The sequence below is a fragment of the Conger conger genome, chromosome 7, assembly GCF_963514075.1.
Source record: "Conger conger chromosome 7, fConCon1.1, whole genome shotgun sequence".
Lineage (NCBI taxonomy): Eukaryota > Metazoa > Chordata > Actinopteri > Anguilliformes > Congridae > Conger > Conger conger.
In genome coordinates, this window is record NC_083766.1 from 32,884,936 (window position 1) to 32,900,267 (window position 15,332).

General features: G+C 43.0%; 2 protein-coding genes across 2 annotated transcripts; both read left to right on the plus strand.

Annotated features, from left to right (window-relative positions):
• The first annotated feature begins 2,446 nt into the window (after positions 1–2,446).
• Positions 2,447–6,514, plus strand: LOC133133088 (zinc finger protein 18). Its single transcript, XM_061249071.1, has 2 exons — positions 2,447–3,584; positions 4,293–6,514. Exons 1-2 carry the CDS (start codon positions 2,921–2,923, stop codon positions 5,012–5,014), a joined length of 1,386 nt encoding a protein of 461 aa, XP_061105055.1. The 5' UTR covers positions 2,447–2,920; the 3' UTR covers positions 5,015–6,514.
• Positions 6,515–7,056: 542 nt separating this feature from the next.
• LOC133133275 (putative leucine-rich repeat-containing protein DDB_G0290503) lies at positions 7,057–12,937 on the plus strand. The gene is made up of 2 exons (XM_061249378.1): positions 7,057–12,658; positions 12,912–12,937. Exons 1-2 carry the CDS (start codon positions 7,057–7,059, stop codon positions 12,935–12,937), a joined length of 5,628 nt encoding a protein of 1,875 aa, XP_061105362.1.
• The last annotated feature ends 2,395 nt before the right edge of the window (positions 12,938–15,332 follow it).

Sequence of the window (15,332 nt, forward strand, 5' to 3'; positions counted from 1 at the left end):
AAACTGCTATTTTACTGTACTGTATTTTATATCCCCTATGTTTTTACATGTAGAAAAGCAGTCAGATTCGCAAAGGGCCTCTGTCCCTTTGCAGGACCTGGAATAGAAAATGATTTGTAACAACTACGTTGGTGCATTTGTCATGAAGCAAGCATGGTGTGCTTATTGTACCATAAATATTTCCTTTTATTTCCCAGAGGCAAATTTCTACTGTTATACTTTTGATGGTAAGGAATGTATGCCAGTTTCAAGCATGGGGTGAGGTGGCTTCAGCTGATGACTGCTGTGCTTTGCTGTTCACTGACACCATATCCCCCTACAAAAGTCCAGGCAATGGTACATCCCACCTGAACGGTCTTCACCAGACTTCATTAGGGAGTGTAGCTACTGAGGATGGGTTGCCTGGCAACAGCCTTTGCAATGGCTGTCGCCTGTATGGCCAGAGTTAGACACAGCATAGGTCAGTAAAAGCTTGCTGGAACACAAACAGATATAAACTCACAAACACAGAAATTTTGGAACATTATGTACATTCTAATTAAAAAATAAATGACACAACAGAAGCAGACTGCTAAATTCTAGCATTTTGGCATCCAGAGGGCTTGGTAGGTGTGCAGTTTATTTTTGTGTGATTGTGTGCCCCTTTGACTAAGTATTTTTCTGTGGTTATATGATACCTTTACAAGCCTGTACTTAACCTTACCTAGCAGATATTCATCTCAACATGGAAATTCTGTCTCCACCATTGTTTAAGCTAAATATCAGTACACCCACTGAGCACTTTATAAGGAACACTATACTGATACTGGGTAGGGCCTCCCTTTGCTCTCAAAACAGCCCAAATACTTTGTGGCATGGATTCCACATGGATTCTGTTCCATTTTGGCATGTTGACATTGTATCACGCAATTTCTGCAGATTTGTCAGCTGCACATTCATGCTGCAAATCTCCCATTCTACCACATCCCAAATGTGTTCCATTGGAGTCAGATCCAGTGACTGGGAAGGGCACCAATGAACATTGGACTCATTGTCATGTTCATGAAACCAGTTTGAGACATGGTGTATTATCATGCTGGAAGTAGCCATTAGAAGAGGAGTACATTGTGGCCATGAAGGGATGCATATGGTCAGCAGCAATACTTGAATAGGTTGTGGAATTCAAGCAATGATTGATTGGTATTAACAGGCCCGAAGTATGCCAAGAAAACATTCCCCACACTATTTCACCAGCGCCACCAGCCTGGACTGTTGACACAAGGCAGGGTTGGGTTCATGGATTCACACTGTTGGCACCAAATTTTGACCCTACCATCTGCCTGAGCATAAATCGAGATTCAACAAACCAGGCTACATCTTTCTGTCTTCAACTGTCCAGTTTTGGTGAGCCTGTGAAGTTCAGTGTTTGTTTCCTCCTAACTAATATAAATAATGTGATTACCAAAATAATTTGCCAAAATCTATTTCCATTTCCATTAGAATAGTATATGGAACTGATAATTAGCTAATTATGTTCTGTGAAAATACACCTACATATCTCTGTCATGAAGTCTCATATTCACATTGTGCTTATGTGCTATAATGCAAACAATTACATAAAAAGTAATAAAGTGAAACATAATACTAAGGTGAATCCATTGGCTCCTAATTTATGATAGTGTGGACACTTTGTCACTGCTCAAAGACACAATAAAATATAATGAGCATTCGGCAAATATGGAAAGTCTTGAGAAGGTCCCATGCTCATCTCTAACGCCATATTCTGCTCTAAGCAAACTCTCTGACATTTTAGCTAAATTACTGATAACGTCATGAGACAATGACTGTTTTTGTGTCCCTATATGAAACATGTCATAGTGGACTAATCTGAGTTAATCACTATTGGTGTATGGAGGTAATTGGCTAATCAAGTCAGGGTAATTGGTGGAAACAAAAACTTGTGCACACTGCCATCCAGGAATGAAACTGCCCATCCTCGGCTGCACTATCCTACCACTAGGGGGCCAATGCTGAATCAGCAAGGAAATCGTGGACTTGTTTAGCAGGTGCTGCTGCAAACTGGTTATTGAGCTTAATTCATAGACTGTAAAATGACATTTCAAGTGACCTTAACAATCAACCAAACCAAACAATCCTCTTTCCTCGTTGATTATTTTTCTCAACTTTTCGCTCCAATAAAATCTGTGGTACTGCGTTCTCAGCTGTTTTAACTTTACATCAGTGAGAAAGGGCATTGATATCCTCTTGTATGGTGTAATTTGTATCTTCTCAACGGATTGACCAAACTTTATTCCTGGCAACTTCTTTCCCCCCAACAAGTCAGTTAAATACGTTAATTTGTGCCACCAGAAATCGTGTGGCGACTTTGACAAATTATCTGCTGAGCATTGAATTGTGCCCTATTCTGATCAGGTACGTCAAATTCCAGGTTTGGAGGGCAACGGTGTCTGCAGATTTTGTCGGAGTAAGCAATAGCTGGTAAAGTTCTATAAAATAAAATTAAAAAGCAGTGCTGTATGCGCCTATCCCTTTAGATCACATTACAAGCCTATCCGACGTGCCCAGCATAGGCTTTACGTCATAATACAGCGACAAGGCAAGTCAGGTGGCTGGGGTTTGTGGAAGTCTTGATAGATAGTGGGTGTATTGATTGCTTTTAACGGTCATTGCACGCTATACAGGGTAAAAACAGAAAAAAAGGTAAAAACAATTAAATTAACGTTTGCTGCGCCTGAGACGTTTTATCACCTGAAGCGTAGTTTATTTCGCAGCTTGGTTTAACTCGTTCGTTGAAACGCAAACACCGTGCAGACCGCTATACGACTGTTTTCTTTAGGCTACTGAATAGCTAATATCTACACAGCTACACTATAGCCTATTCGAGCAAACAAGGCATCGGTATCTTTTACAGTAGAGGAATATGGATACCAACGTTTCTTTTTTAAAATATGAATTGGCCGCCACCATCGAGCAGGCGGTGAGAAACGCCGTAGAGACCGTCTTGAGGGAAACGGCGAAGGTAGTAGGAACCAAGCTGTCGGCGGCTCATACTGCGGCCGCAGAGTCTCATCGGGAGAATCAAAGTTTGAGAGAAAGACTGGACATTTCAGAGAGCGAACTGAAGGCGGTGCGTTACTATATGACAGCTGCCGAGAAGAATATTAAACAGTGTTTGCTTCTCAATCAGAGTCAACCACGGTCACACGCCATAAGCTCTGAACATCCAAACAGCGGAGATGCCATCTTTTCCCTAACGTTACCATCGACATCCGATCCGACTCTTGGTCCTCACGGCGTTGGTGCTACGCGCAGGTCGGCCAAATCACTTCGCAACTTATCTGCAAGATCTCAGTTTTCAAAGTCATTTCCTAGTGTTGGTCTCTGCTTACCGACTGTACAGCCAGACTGGGCAAGAAGTAGTACGAACCGCAGGAGAATGCGTTCCTCCACTTCGGGAAATCTGTATGTGACAAACCATAGCCAAACCACACACAATGATTTGCAGAGTCAACACGTATTGCTGGAAACTGCGGAGGATCCAGAAAACCAATTCTATATTACAGACGAAGGCGTCGCAGATAAAGGTATGTGTTTTCTAAGTATGCCTTGTCTTCCGCGGTAATATTATATAGTGGGTTTTTGACCATGCTGTACACAGAGACCAAATAGCCTATTATAAAATGTAATAAGGGAAGATTAGGAGCTATTTTATACGCGTCCTTGAAACCAGCGACTTTTTTTCAATAGAATAAATATGTATTTACTAGAACCGTCAGATTTAGCAGGACAATTAGCTAACGACCGTCAGTGAACCATTTCTGTATGCAATTTTCTGCCACGGCAATTGCCTTATGTGGTGCGTTCAAGTCGTGCTCCATTGTGGTAAATAGGCTACAATCTAACTATAAAAATAAAAAGTTATTATCGGTACAGCGTGCAAGCGATAAGTCACAGTACCGTTTCTGTTTTTCTAAAAATATACATTTTTGGACACTGCAGTAATGTGGTGCGTTCATGCTGAATTGTGGTAAATACTATTTATCTATACATTCTAATTGGCCTACCATCACAATGAGCAAACAGTCACTGACCCATTCCTGGTCTAGCACAATTCCCAAGGGAAGAAGACCCACAGCAGTCCACAGTGACTGGTTCAATTCAGCATCTCGTTGCGCATTATAGTTACTCCAGTTATTTTGGTTTCACAAAGCCTCATTCTTCCATCAGAAGAAAAAGGATTTTGTTACGCACTTTAGGCTGATCATTTATTGGTAACCGTCATTTATCCTCAGAGTACACTGGCGCTGTGGGGACCGAGGAGAACGACGGAAGAGTCCTGCAGGAGCCGGATGGTGTGGGAGCACAGCCAAAGGAACGGCCTGACATCACCAAGTTTGAGTTTGAGATGGGGGGCCCTGCAGGCGACGTGAATGAGCTGGGCCTGATCCGGGTTATGGAGGATGGGAACGAGGTCAAAGACGGGGCCGTCAAGATCGAGGACGACCCTGAGGAACCCGTCCTGGAGCCCCTGGTCTCTGACCTGGGTGTCCCGGCACAGCAGCTGTCACCCCCCTCCGGTGAAAGTGGAGGTGCCAGTATGAGCTTCACAGTGCCTTCCATGGAAAACCCCGACCTGGCTGCCATGCAGACGCAGAGGGAGAGCCCGGACAAGGTCCACCGCTGCAATGTGTGCGGCCGCGGGTTCCGCCGGTTCTACTGCCTGAAGACCCACCAGCGCATCCACACGGGCGAAAGGCCGTACCCCTGCAGGTACTGCGAGAAGCGATTCCGCCACCTGGACAGCCTGCACAAGCACCAGCGCATCCACACCGGAGAGCGGCCATACCGCTGCACCCAGTGCAGCTGCTGCTTCCGTGAACTCGGTCAGCTCAAGAAGCACCGGCTGACCCACTCGCCCGTCCCTCTTGCCCCCCACCCCGTGCTCTCTCTGCCCCCGACGACGCACTCCTTCCCCTGGTCTCATCTCGCTTCACAGTCCCTGGATTCCACTTAAGAGTACCCCTGATATCGGTCGGAAAATATCAAACTTCTTTTATTTGCATACAGCGCTAATTGAAGCATGAGACACATGCCCAGACAGCCCAACAGTTGCAGCAAATAAGTAATGTTTTCATAAAGTTTATGGTTACAGTTGTATTTTTAAATATTGCTGCAGTGTAATGGCAGTTGTGACAATTGTGTGTAAATGTGTTAGGTACATAGAATTAAAACCTATAATTAGTCTTGTTATCAAGGTTGGGCAGAATAGTCATTCTGTACAAGGATTCTCAAGATGCATGACCAACCAAAATTAATCTTGGACTTTTTCCATGGGACCTGTGGGGGTAACCTGGTTTCTGTGGAAGATAACTGGGATCCGGCACCCAGCACTGCTAGTTATGGTCTTATTCTTTTTGGTCAAAAACCCTGAATAAATCCTATCCGTCATGGTTTGCTTTTTGCATATGTCAATAATACAGCAGAGCTGATGTTTCTTTGGTGTGATAGATGGGAATGTAAGTGCAGGGTTTTTCTATCAACCTCAGTTTATATTTGACACATTTGAGGATGTTTGTGCTGTATGTTGTGCTGAATTCATGTTGAAATGTGGTGCTTGCCCTCTCTGAGATTCTAATTAATATGTTTCTCTGTCCATGGATGCCGGTGAACACATTTACTCATCGTTCAAAATGTGCTACTATAACTGCCTAATTGCCTGTTCTTACTTGCCACTTTCGGATGTACTTGGCTCCTATTATATTGAATCGGAGCCATTCAATGGGGCTGTTCGTATTTTCAATTTCCTCAGGTATACCTGACCCCCCGTACCCTTTCCAGCAGCATCTGGCCTAAACTGCCACTAACTCCCCACCCCCCCCACCCATATTCTGTTTGTACATTTGCCGATGTGAAAGATGGACTGACAACTGCAGATACAGGGAAGTTGAAGGAGACAAAATGGTCATGTTACAGTGTGTCATTTGCATTTTTTTTGCTGCCCTGCAGAAATTGCAGTTATTTCTTGTGTATTATTACAAAATATTACTCTGATTTCATTGTGCAAATTAAACAAGGTCCTTGTTTTTGGATTGTTTTATTATTATTATTTCGAGATTATGCTTAGTGTACAGCCCTTATGGTGAACTGAAGTCTGGAAGGACAGTCGTTCATGTTCTATGGGGGGCCTCGCTGTGGCTCAAGCTGTAAAGACACTCGTTCTCAGCAAAGCATGAGCCCTGCAAAAAAAGAGTAGATGTATCACCAAGACCTCTCACATCTGGAAAGCCTGATTCATTGAAGGCACTAGAATAATAGGGAGTAATTATAATGAAATGTTTCCATTCCATGTTGCCTACTTTCCAGCACCATCAAATATTTAAGTGCCTTGCCCAGAGGATATGTAACCCCCCTCTACAAACAATCTGCCTGGGAAAAACAGTTCCTTTCGTAATACTTAATTTCCATGTAGAACTTCAGACACTGCTGTTAAATAATTAAATGGGATTAAACAAAATCAACTGTTCTACATTAATCTGGAACCAACTGTCTATATGTCTAATGTGTAGTGTGGTAGACATGGTAATATTTTGAGTGTGTCATGATGGATTAAGTCAACAGCTTTTAATCTAGCATTGAGAAAAGACTTGACTGAAAACATTGAAAATATTAGCCTGTTTGCTGCTTGGAATATACCAAGAAATCAAACCTCTCAAAATGAAATCCCTCTTGCCATTAAAAAAACATCTGTTTCTATGTTCACAGAAGGGTGTTATATGGTAACAATGATTTTTTGGAATGTTAGCTAAGGAAATGAAGTCTGAAGTCACATTCTATTTCTAGTAAATGGTAAAAGTACTGTGATGTCATAAGGAGTGCTGTTTATAATGGACTGGGTAGAAAAAGTGCTTCTTTCCATTAGCACTGTCAGTGATGGAAAAAAATGCTTCACCGCAAGGAAGTCATGAGCTGGACCAGGAGATGAGCAGAAAGTGGTTTGAGTTAGAGCTGGCTATAGCTCGGAGTGAGGCGGAGGATAGCCAGGCAATGCGAGCGAACATGGAGTTTCTTCTGCAGATCGAGCGGGCCAAGTGCCAACGGCTGGAAGAAAAACATGCCAAGAATGAGGAGATGAAGGAAAAGCTGATAGAGAAATTAGCTCAAGTAGAGGCAAGTGTCCTAAAGGTTTGGACTAGCAACAAGCAGGGCAGCATGAATTCTGAGTTCTGGCAGCTCCTGCAAAGTGAGAAGGCCAGGCAAGAGGTTATGCAGTACCAACTGCTGATGGAGATAGATGACATAAAAAAGAAATTGGCAGTTAGTGAAGCATCACTTGAAGTCAAGACTCATCAGTGCTGTGTTCTAGAGCAGGAGAAACTATGCATGCAAAGGGATATGCTCAAGCTTGAGAAAATGGTACAAGACCAAAATAATCTGTATATCCAAGCACAACATGACATACACACCATGAAGTGTGCCCTGCACAATAAGGAGCAGGATGTCTTAACCACATCCCAGAAGCTACAGGAGACCTTTTCAGCTTCTGAAGTCTTAGACAAGAGTATCATATCCCGAGAGATGTCTCTTCAGCTGATGGAGATTGACAATGCCAAGCTCCGGGACGTGGCAAAGGAGCAGGCCGGCAGAATTTCAGTGCTGCAAAAAGAGGCTGAGAAGGTTGCATTGATGAATAAAGATCTGACTAATCAGCTCAGTCGACAGGTGCTGAAGCAAACCCTTCTCTATATATATGCCCATGGACAATTGAAGGAGAAACAGATTGTACTGCTGAATGAGAGGCAGAAAGCCATCAAGGTCAAAGCAGAGCAGGAGGCCCTTCAGGAGAGACTGGAAAAGGTGCAAAATGAAGACACATTGCTAAGCCAGCAGCTGGAAGTAGCCCATATGAAAGCAGAAGCTAGAGAGCAGGAAGTGGCAGACATGCAGGAGCGTTTGAAAACAATGCACACAGAGAATGAGATGCGTTCCCTGCAGGACAGACTGGAAAAGGTGCAGAATGAGGGACTGCTACGGCAACAGCTGGAAGTGGCTAATGAGAGAACAGAGGCAAAAGAGCAGGAAGTTACGCAGGAGCGTTTGAAAACAATGCAGATACAGGATAAGGTGCATTCCCTGCAGGACAGACTGGAAAAGGTGCAGAATGAGGGCACACTGCTACGGCAACAGCTGGAAATGGCCAATAAGGAAGCCAAGGTAAAAGAGCAGGAAGTTACACAGGAACATTTGAAGACAATGCAGACAGAGAGCGAGATGCTTTTTCTGCAGGACAGACTGGAAAAGGTGCAGAATGAGGGCACACTGCTACGGCAACAGCTGGAAGCGGCCAATAAGGAAGCCGAGGTAAAAGAGCAGGAAGTTACACAGGAACGTTTGAAGACAATGCAGACAGAGAGCGAGATGCTTTTTCTGCAGGATTGGCTGGAAAATGTGCAGAATGAGGGAACGCTGCTCAGCCAACAGCTGGTAGAGGCCAATGAGAAAGCAGATGCAAAAGGAAAGGAAGTGGCTAACATGCAGGAGCATTTGAAAATAATGCACACAGAGAATGAGATGCGTTCCCTGCAGGACAGACTGGAAAAGCTGCAGAATGAGGGTGCACTGCTACGGCAACAGCTGGAAGTGGCTAATGAGAGAACAGAGGCAAAAGAGCAGGAAGTTACGCAGGAGCGTTTGAAAACAATGCAGACACAGGATAAGGTGCGTTCCCTGCGGGACAGGCTGGAAAAGGTGCAGAATGAGGGCACATTGCTAAGCCAAAAGCTGGAAGTGGCCAATAAGAAAGCAGAGGCTAGAGAGCAGGGATTGGCGGACATGCAGGAGCATTTGAAAACAATGCACACAGAGATGCTTGCAGTCCAGGAGAGACTAAAAAAGGTGCAGAATGAGGGCACATTGCTAGGCCAAAAGCTGGAGGTGGCCAATAAGAAAGCAGAGGCTAAAGAGCAGGGATTGGCAGACATGCAGGAGCATTTGAAAACAATGCACACAGAGAACGAGATGCATTCCCTGCGGGACAGGCTAGAAAAGGTGCAGAATGAGGGCGCACTGCTAAGCCAAAAGCTGGAAGTGGCCAATATGAAAGCAGAAGCTAAAGAACAGGAAGTGGCTAACATGCAGGAACATTTGAAAGCTATGCATGCAGAGAAGGAGATGGCAGAGACAAACAAGGAGAAGGTCATGGACCTTCTTGCACAGGAGAGGAAAGATGGACAGAGCACCCTGTGGAAACTACAGCAGGATCTGGTCAACACGCAAACAATGCTGACAATGTGTGAGAGGTTACTTGAAATCCACACTCTCTATTGCAGTGATCTTGAGGTGGAAAACATATCCATGGAAAAGGATGTGTGCATGCTAAAGCAACTGCTGCAGGACAGTGAGGACACTTGCACCCTATCTGAGAGCTTTATTTGTAACCTGATTGCTAAACTTAACAAAAAGGATAATGAGATTGTCACTGCCTCACAAAAGCTACTGGACTGGTCAGATTCAAGAAACAAAGAGCCAGCCCTTGAAATGACAGAGATTCATGACCATCCAGATGGGGAGGACACAGACAATTGGGACATGCTGTGGCAATTGCAGCAAAAACTGGCGGATGCAAAAATAAATCTGTTGGCATGTCAGGCATCACTCAAGGTCAGCACTAACCACTGCAGAGATCTGGAAGAAGAAAAAGAGTCCATGCAGAAGGATGTGATCACTCTCACAGAGAGTTTGCGAGAGATGGAAAATGTATGTGTCCAATCAGAGAACCATATTCACAACCTGATGGCTTCCTGTGATGAGAAAGATAATCAGATCTGCGCTCTCTCCAAGCAACTCCAGGTCTTAACAGCTCCTAAAAGCAAAAAAATGTTTGCATCTAAAAAGGCAAAAGTCCACGAGGGTGAGGAGAAAGACAGACAGACCACTCTGCGGCAACTTCAGGAAGAACTTGCTGACACAAAAATGAAATTGTCTGCACATGAGGCATCACTCAAAGTCAACGCTAAACACTGCAGAGCTCTGGATGAAGAAAAATATTCAATGCGGGAGGACATGAATACACTTAAGGGGAAGTTATGGGAATGTGAAGACAAGTATGCCCAGTCAGAGCAGCGTGTTTGTAATCTGACAGCCTCCTGTGAAGATAAAGATCAACAGATCTGCTCTCTGTTCAAGAAGCTACAGGCCTGCTCAAATTCAAGAAACAAAGAGCCAGATCTTGAAAACTCAGAGAACCAGGAGCCTCTAGACTGTGAGGAGACTGACATACAGAAAACAGTGTCACAAATTCAGCAGGAACTGGCTGATACAAAAATAAATCTGTCAATGTGCAAGGCGTCGCTCAAAGTTAGTGCTAACCACTGCAGAGATCTAAAGGAGGAAAAACAGTCCATGCAGAACAACATAAACACACTCAAGAGAAGGCTGTGGGAGAGTGAGGACAAGTGTGCTCAATCAGAAGAGCTTACACACAACATGAAGACATCATGTGCAGAAAAGTATCACCAGATCTGTGCTCTCTCCAAGCAGTTACAGGACTTGGCCTCAAAAAGCAAGAAGTGTAAAAATGTAAATATCCAGGACAGTGAGGAGACAGATGGGCAGAGCATGGTGTGGCAACTGCAGCAGGAACTAGCTGACACAAAAACAAATCTGGTGTCGTGTGAGGCATCACTCAAAATCAAGGCTGAACACTGCAGAGATCTGCAAGAGGAAAACCAGTCCATGCAGAAGGACATGGTCACTCTTAAAGAGAGGTTGTGGGAAAGAGAAGACCAGTGTATCCAATTAGAGCAGGGTATGCAAAACATGATAACCTGTGAAGATGAAGATCATCAGATCCACACTCTGTCCAAGAAGCCACAGGCCCCCTCAGACTCAGAAAGCAAAGCACCGGACCTTAAAAACGCAGAGATTCAGGGGCATCTAGACAGTGAGGAAACAGAAAGACTGAACACACTGTGGAAACTGCAAAATGAACTTGCTGACACCCAAGCAAATCTGTCAACATGTGAGGTGGCGCTCAAACTGAACACTAACCAGTTGAAAGATCTGGAAGAGGAAAACCAGTCCATGCAGAAGGACATGGTGACTCTCAAAGAGAGGTTGAGGGAGAGCAAAGAAACCTGTGCCCAATTGGAGCAGCATAATTGTAGCCTGATGGCCTCCTGTGATGACAAAGATAACCATATCTGCACTCTCTCAAAAGACCTGCAGGTCTTATCAGCTTCAAAAAGCAAGTCTAAGTCTAAAAGTAAGTCTAAAAAAGCAAATATCCAGGACCCAGAGGAGACAGACAGAGAGAACATGTTGTGGCAATTGCAGAAGGAATTGGCTAACACAAAAACAAACCTGTCAACATGTGAGGCGTCACTCAAAATGAAGGCTGAACACTGCAGAGATCTGCAAGAGGAAAACCAGTCCATGCAGAAGGACATGGTCACTCTTAAAGAGAGGTTGTGGGAAAGAGAAGACCAGTGTATCCAATTAGAGCAGGGTATGCAAAACATGATAACCTGTGAAGATGAAGATCATCAGATCCACACTCTGTCCAAGAAGCCACAGGCCCCCTCAGACTCAGAAAGCAAAGCACCGGACCTTAAAAACGCAGAGATTCAGGGGCATCTAGACAGTGAGGAAACAGAAAGACTGAACACACTGTGGAAACTGCAAAATGAACTTGCTGACACCCAAGCAAATCTGTCAACATGTGAGGTGGCACTCAAACTGAACACTAACCAGTTGAAAGATCTGGAAGAGGAAAACCAGTCCATGCAGAAGGACATGGTGACTCTCAAAGAGAGGTTGAGGGAGAGCAAAGAAACCTGTGCCCAATTGGAGCAGCATAATTGTAGCCTGATGGCTTCCTGTGATGACAAAGATAACCATATCTGCACTCTCTCAAAAGACCTGCAGGTCTTATCACCTTCAAAAAGCAAGTCTAAGTCTAAAAGTAAGTCTAAAAAAGCAAATATCCAGGACCCAGAGGAGACAGACAGAGAGAACATGTTGTGGCAATTGCAGAAGGAATTGGCTAACACAAAAACAAACCTGTCAACATGTGAGGCGTCACTCAAAATGAAGGCTGAACACTGCAGAGATCTGCAAGAGGAAAACCAGTCCATGCAGAAGGACATGGTCACTCTCAAAGGGATTTTGCAAGAGACTGAGAACATGCACACCCAGTCCAAACTACATATTTGTAACCTGATGGCCTCCTGTGATGACAAAGATCACCAGATCTGCACACTCTCTAGGGAGCTGCAGATCTTATCAGCCTCCGTGGGCACTGACAAGACCTGTGAGCCGGCAGGGGAGTCACTGGAAACTGTATGGAAGCTGGAGACTGAAATAACCAATCTGCAGGCCATGGCTGAACAGCAGACAAGTGTGATTGCAGCACTACAGAATGAGGTTGCAGAGACTGCAAGGGCGAAAAAAGATTTGGAGGACATCAATCAGCAGGTGAAGGAGCAAAGTTCTCTCCCACTAAATACAGATGAAAAAATAAAGGAAAGAATGGCAGCACTGAAAGACGAAAAGGAGAAGGCTATATTTCAGCAAAAGGCCTTGGAGAAACAACTGGAAGACATACAAAATGAGAAAAATGTGTTCCACCAACGGCTTAAGAAGGCCCAGATGAAGGAAGAGAGTAGAGAGCAAACAGTGATAGTTCAGAATGGAAGGATTGCTAGAATGCAGGCACACTGTGAGAAGAAGGTAAAGGAATTGGAGAAAAGGAATAAAGAATTAGCCTGTAGATATGTAGCACTCGAGGAACATCTGGGCGGTGATGCAACAGACAGAGAGCACAACTGGAGACAAGTAAAGCAGGATCTGGTTGAAATGCAGTCTAAATTGCTGGTGGACAATGTGTCCCTTGATGTCATTTCTCGCCATTGCAGTAATCTTGAGGACAAAGAACGATTAAACATGGAGCAAGACCTGAATAGCCTTCAGGAAATGCTAAAAGAGTCTGAGAACTTACCCTTTGTCTAGAACTTGCAGAGGGATCCTGTCAGCCTCATTAGGTATGGACAAGAATTTGTATCTTCCCCATATAGCAAGGGGATATACGTAAATGCATTTCCATTTGTGTTCAGATTAATTTTTATTAAACCATAGATGTGCCTTCAGGACATTTGGCTGGCAGTCAGAGTGTTGCCGGTTTGATCCCACCCTGGGTGTGTCAAAGTGCCCCTGAGCAATACACCTAACCCCCATTTGCTCCTGACGAGCTGGTTAGTGCCTTGCATGGCACCTAATCGCCATTAGTGTGTGTGAATGGGTGAATGAGAAGCAACAGTTGTAGAACACTTTGGAAAAAGGCAGACATTTACTATTTTACCATTAAATGGAAAAACACACCAACGATACCATTTACCATTATTATCCAGTTCATGTCAGGAGCTGGTCATAGTTGTATCTGTGTAAATACTATACATTACAGCTTAAACAACTTAGAGCATATGTGATAAGTAAATTAATTAAATCAAAAAAGTGTCACATAAATTTTTCCATACAAAGGAGTGGTGCAAAAACCGTTGTTAAGCACACAGCATGTGACAGAAGCTTGTCAGAAGATCAAGTCAATAGTTTATTCCTCAAACCACAGGATATTGCACCTACACATGAAATGAATAAGTCATGCCCTGATCAGACTATGAATGTCCACAAGAAGAACACTTTCCACCAAGGTGGAATAAAAAAAATTTCAATTTTTGTATATCGTTTTGTATGCTTTCACTGAAATGGAACATTTTCATCTAGTGGGCATATATGGTAGTATTTATTATTTACATTACGGGTGTGTTTTCTTTGAGACTAGCAAACAATGATAAATTCATTTCAGTAGTTTGCCTATACATTGTGCTTCTGCATACCACTGTTGTAATGTGTGGTTATTTGCTTTACTGTCACATTCCTGTCAGCTTTGACCAGTCTGACCCTTCTCCTCTGACCTCTCTCACTAACAAGCAGTTTTTGCTGTACAATTGCTGCTCACTGGATTTTTTTTTTATCTTTCACACCATTCTCTGCATGCTCCAGAGATTGTTATGTGTGAAAATTCATGGATATCAGCTGTTTCTGAGATACTCAAACCACCCTGTCTGGCACCAACAATCATTCCATGGTCAAAGTCAATTAGATAATTTCTTCCCCATTCTGACATTTAGTCAAAAAACAGGTGAACCTTTGGCCATGTGTTATATGTGCTTGTATGCATTTACTTGCTGCCACATAATTGGCTGATTAAATATTTGCATTCACAAGCTGGTGTACAGGTCTATAATAAAGTGACTGAGTCACTGAGTGTATACAGTGGCTTCAGAAAGTAGTCAGACCCCTTCACTTTTAGCACTCCTTATTATGTTGTAGATTTAATTTTGAATGGATAAAATTGCCATTCAATTACTCATCAATCTACACTCAATCACCCATAATAACAAAGTGAAAAATGTTTTTAGAAATCTTTGCAAAAAATGTAAAACTTAAAGCTGTAATTGCTGCCAAAGGGACTTGAATGAAGGGTCTAAATACTTACATAAATGAAAGATATATATTCATATATGTAAAGTGGCCTCCAGGGTTATTGGCAACAAAATAAATATGCAGAAAAAATACTGTAAACTAAAAAGAACATTGGGCAATCTACTTATAACAAAGTCTAAGTTCTTAACAGTGAAAAACAGATTTTCTGCCAAAAGAAATCTACTTAATTGACTTAATTCTGCCATTGATCCTAAATAGTGTCCCTGGACCACTGACAGCAAAACATCTCCAAAATATTTCCATATTTAACAGTAGGTATGAGGTGCTTCTCTTTGTATGCATTCCTTTTTAGCCACCAAACATGTTGATGGTGTGCATGGCCAAGACTTTCAATTTTGGTCTCATCCGACCATAATACTCTCTTGCTGTCATCATTATAATTACATTTGGCAAACTCTTTTGTTTATTGTGCCCAGTAATAGCTGTCTTCATGCTAATCTTACAAATAGTTTGTTAGTATGGAGGTTCCATTTTATTGTTCTTTCTGAGACTTGGTGACCGCAAGATACAACCAATCTCTTAAACTGTGATCCTTGGGTTCTTTATAGCATCTTCCTGGAAAGTTTGCAACCATTCCATATGTTTTACATTTTTTACATTATTGCCCTTACAGTGCTAAGTGGTATGTTTAACCATGTATGTACATAACATATAGATTATTATCTATGTTGTGCAGCCTTTTTTCTTAATTTTTATGAAGGGTGCCAATAATTCTGGAGCCCACTGTATGCCAAACAAAAATCTTTTCATGAAATCATAAATTATAAAGCTTG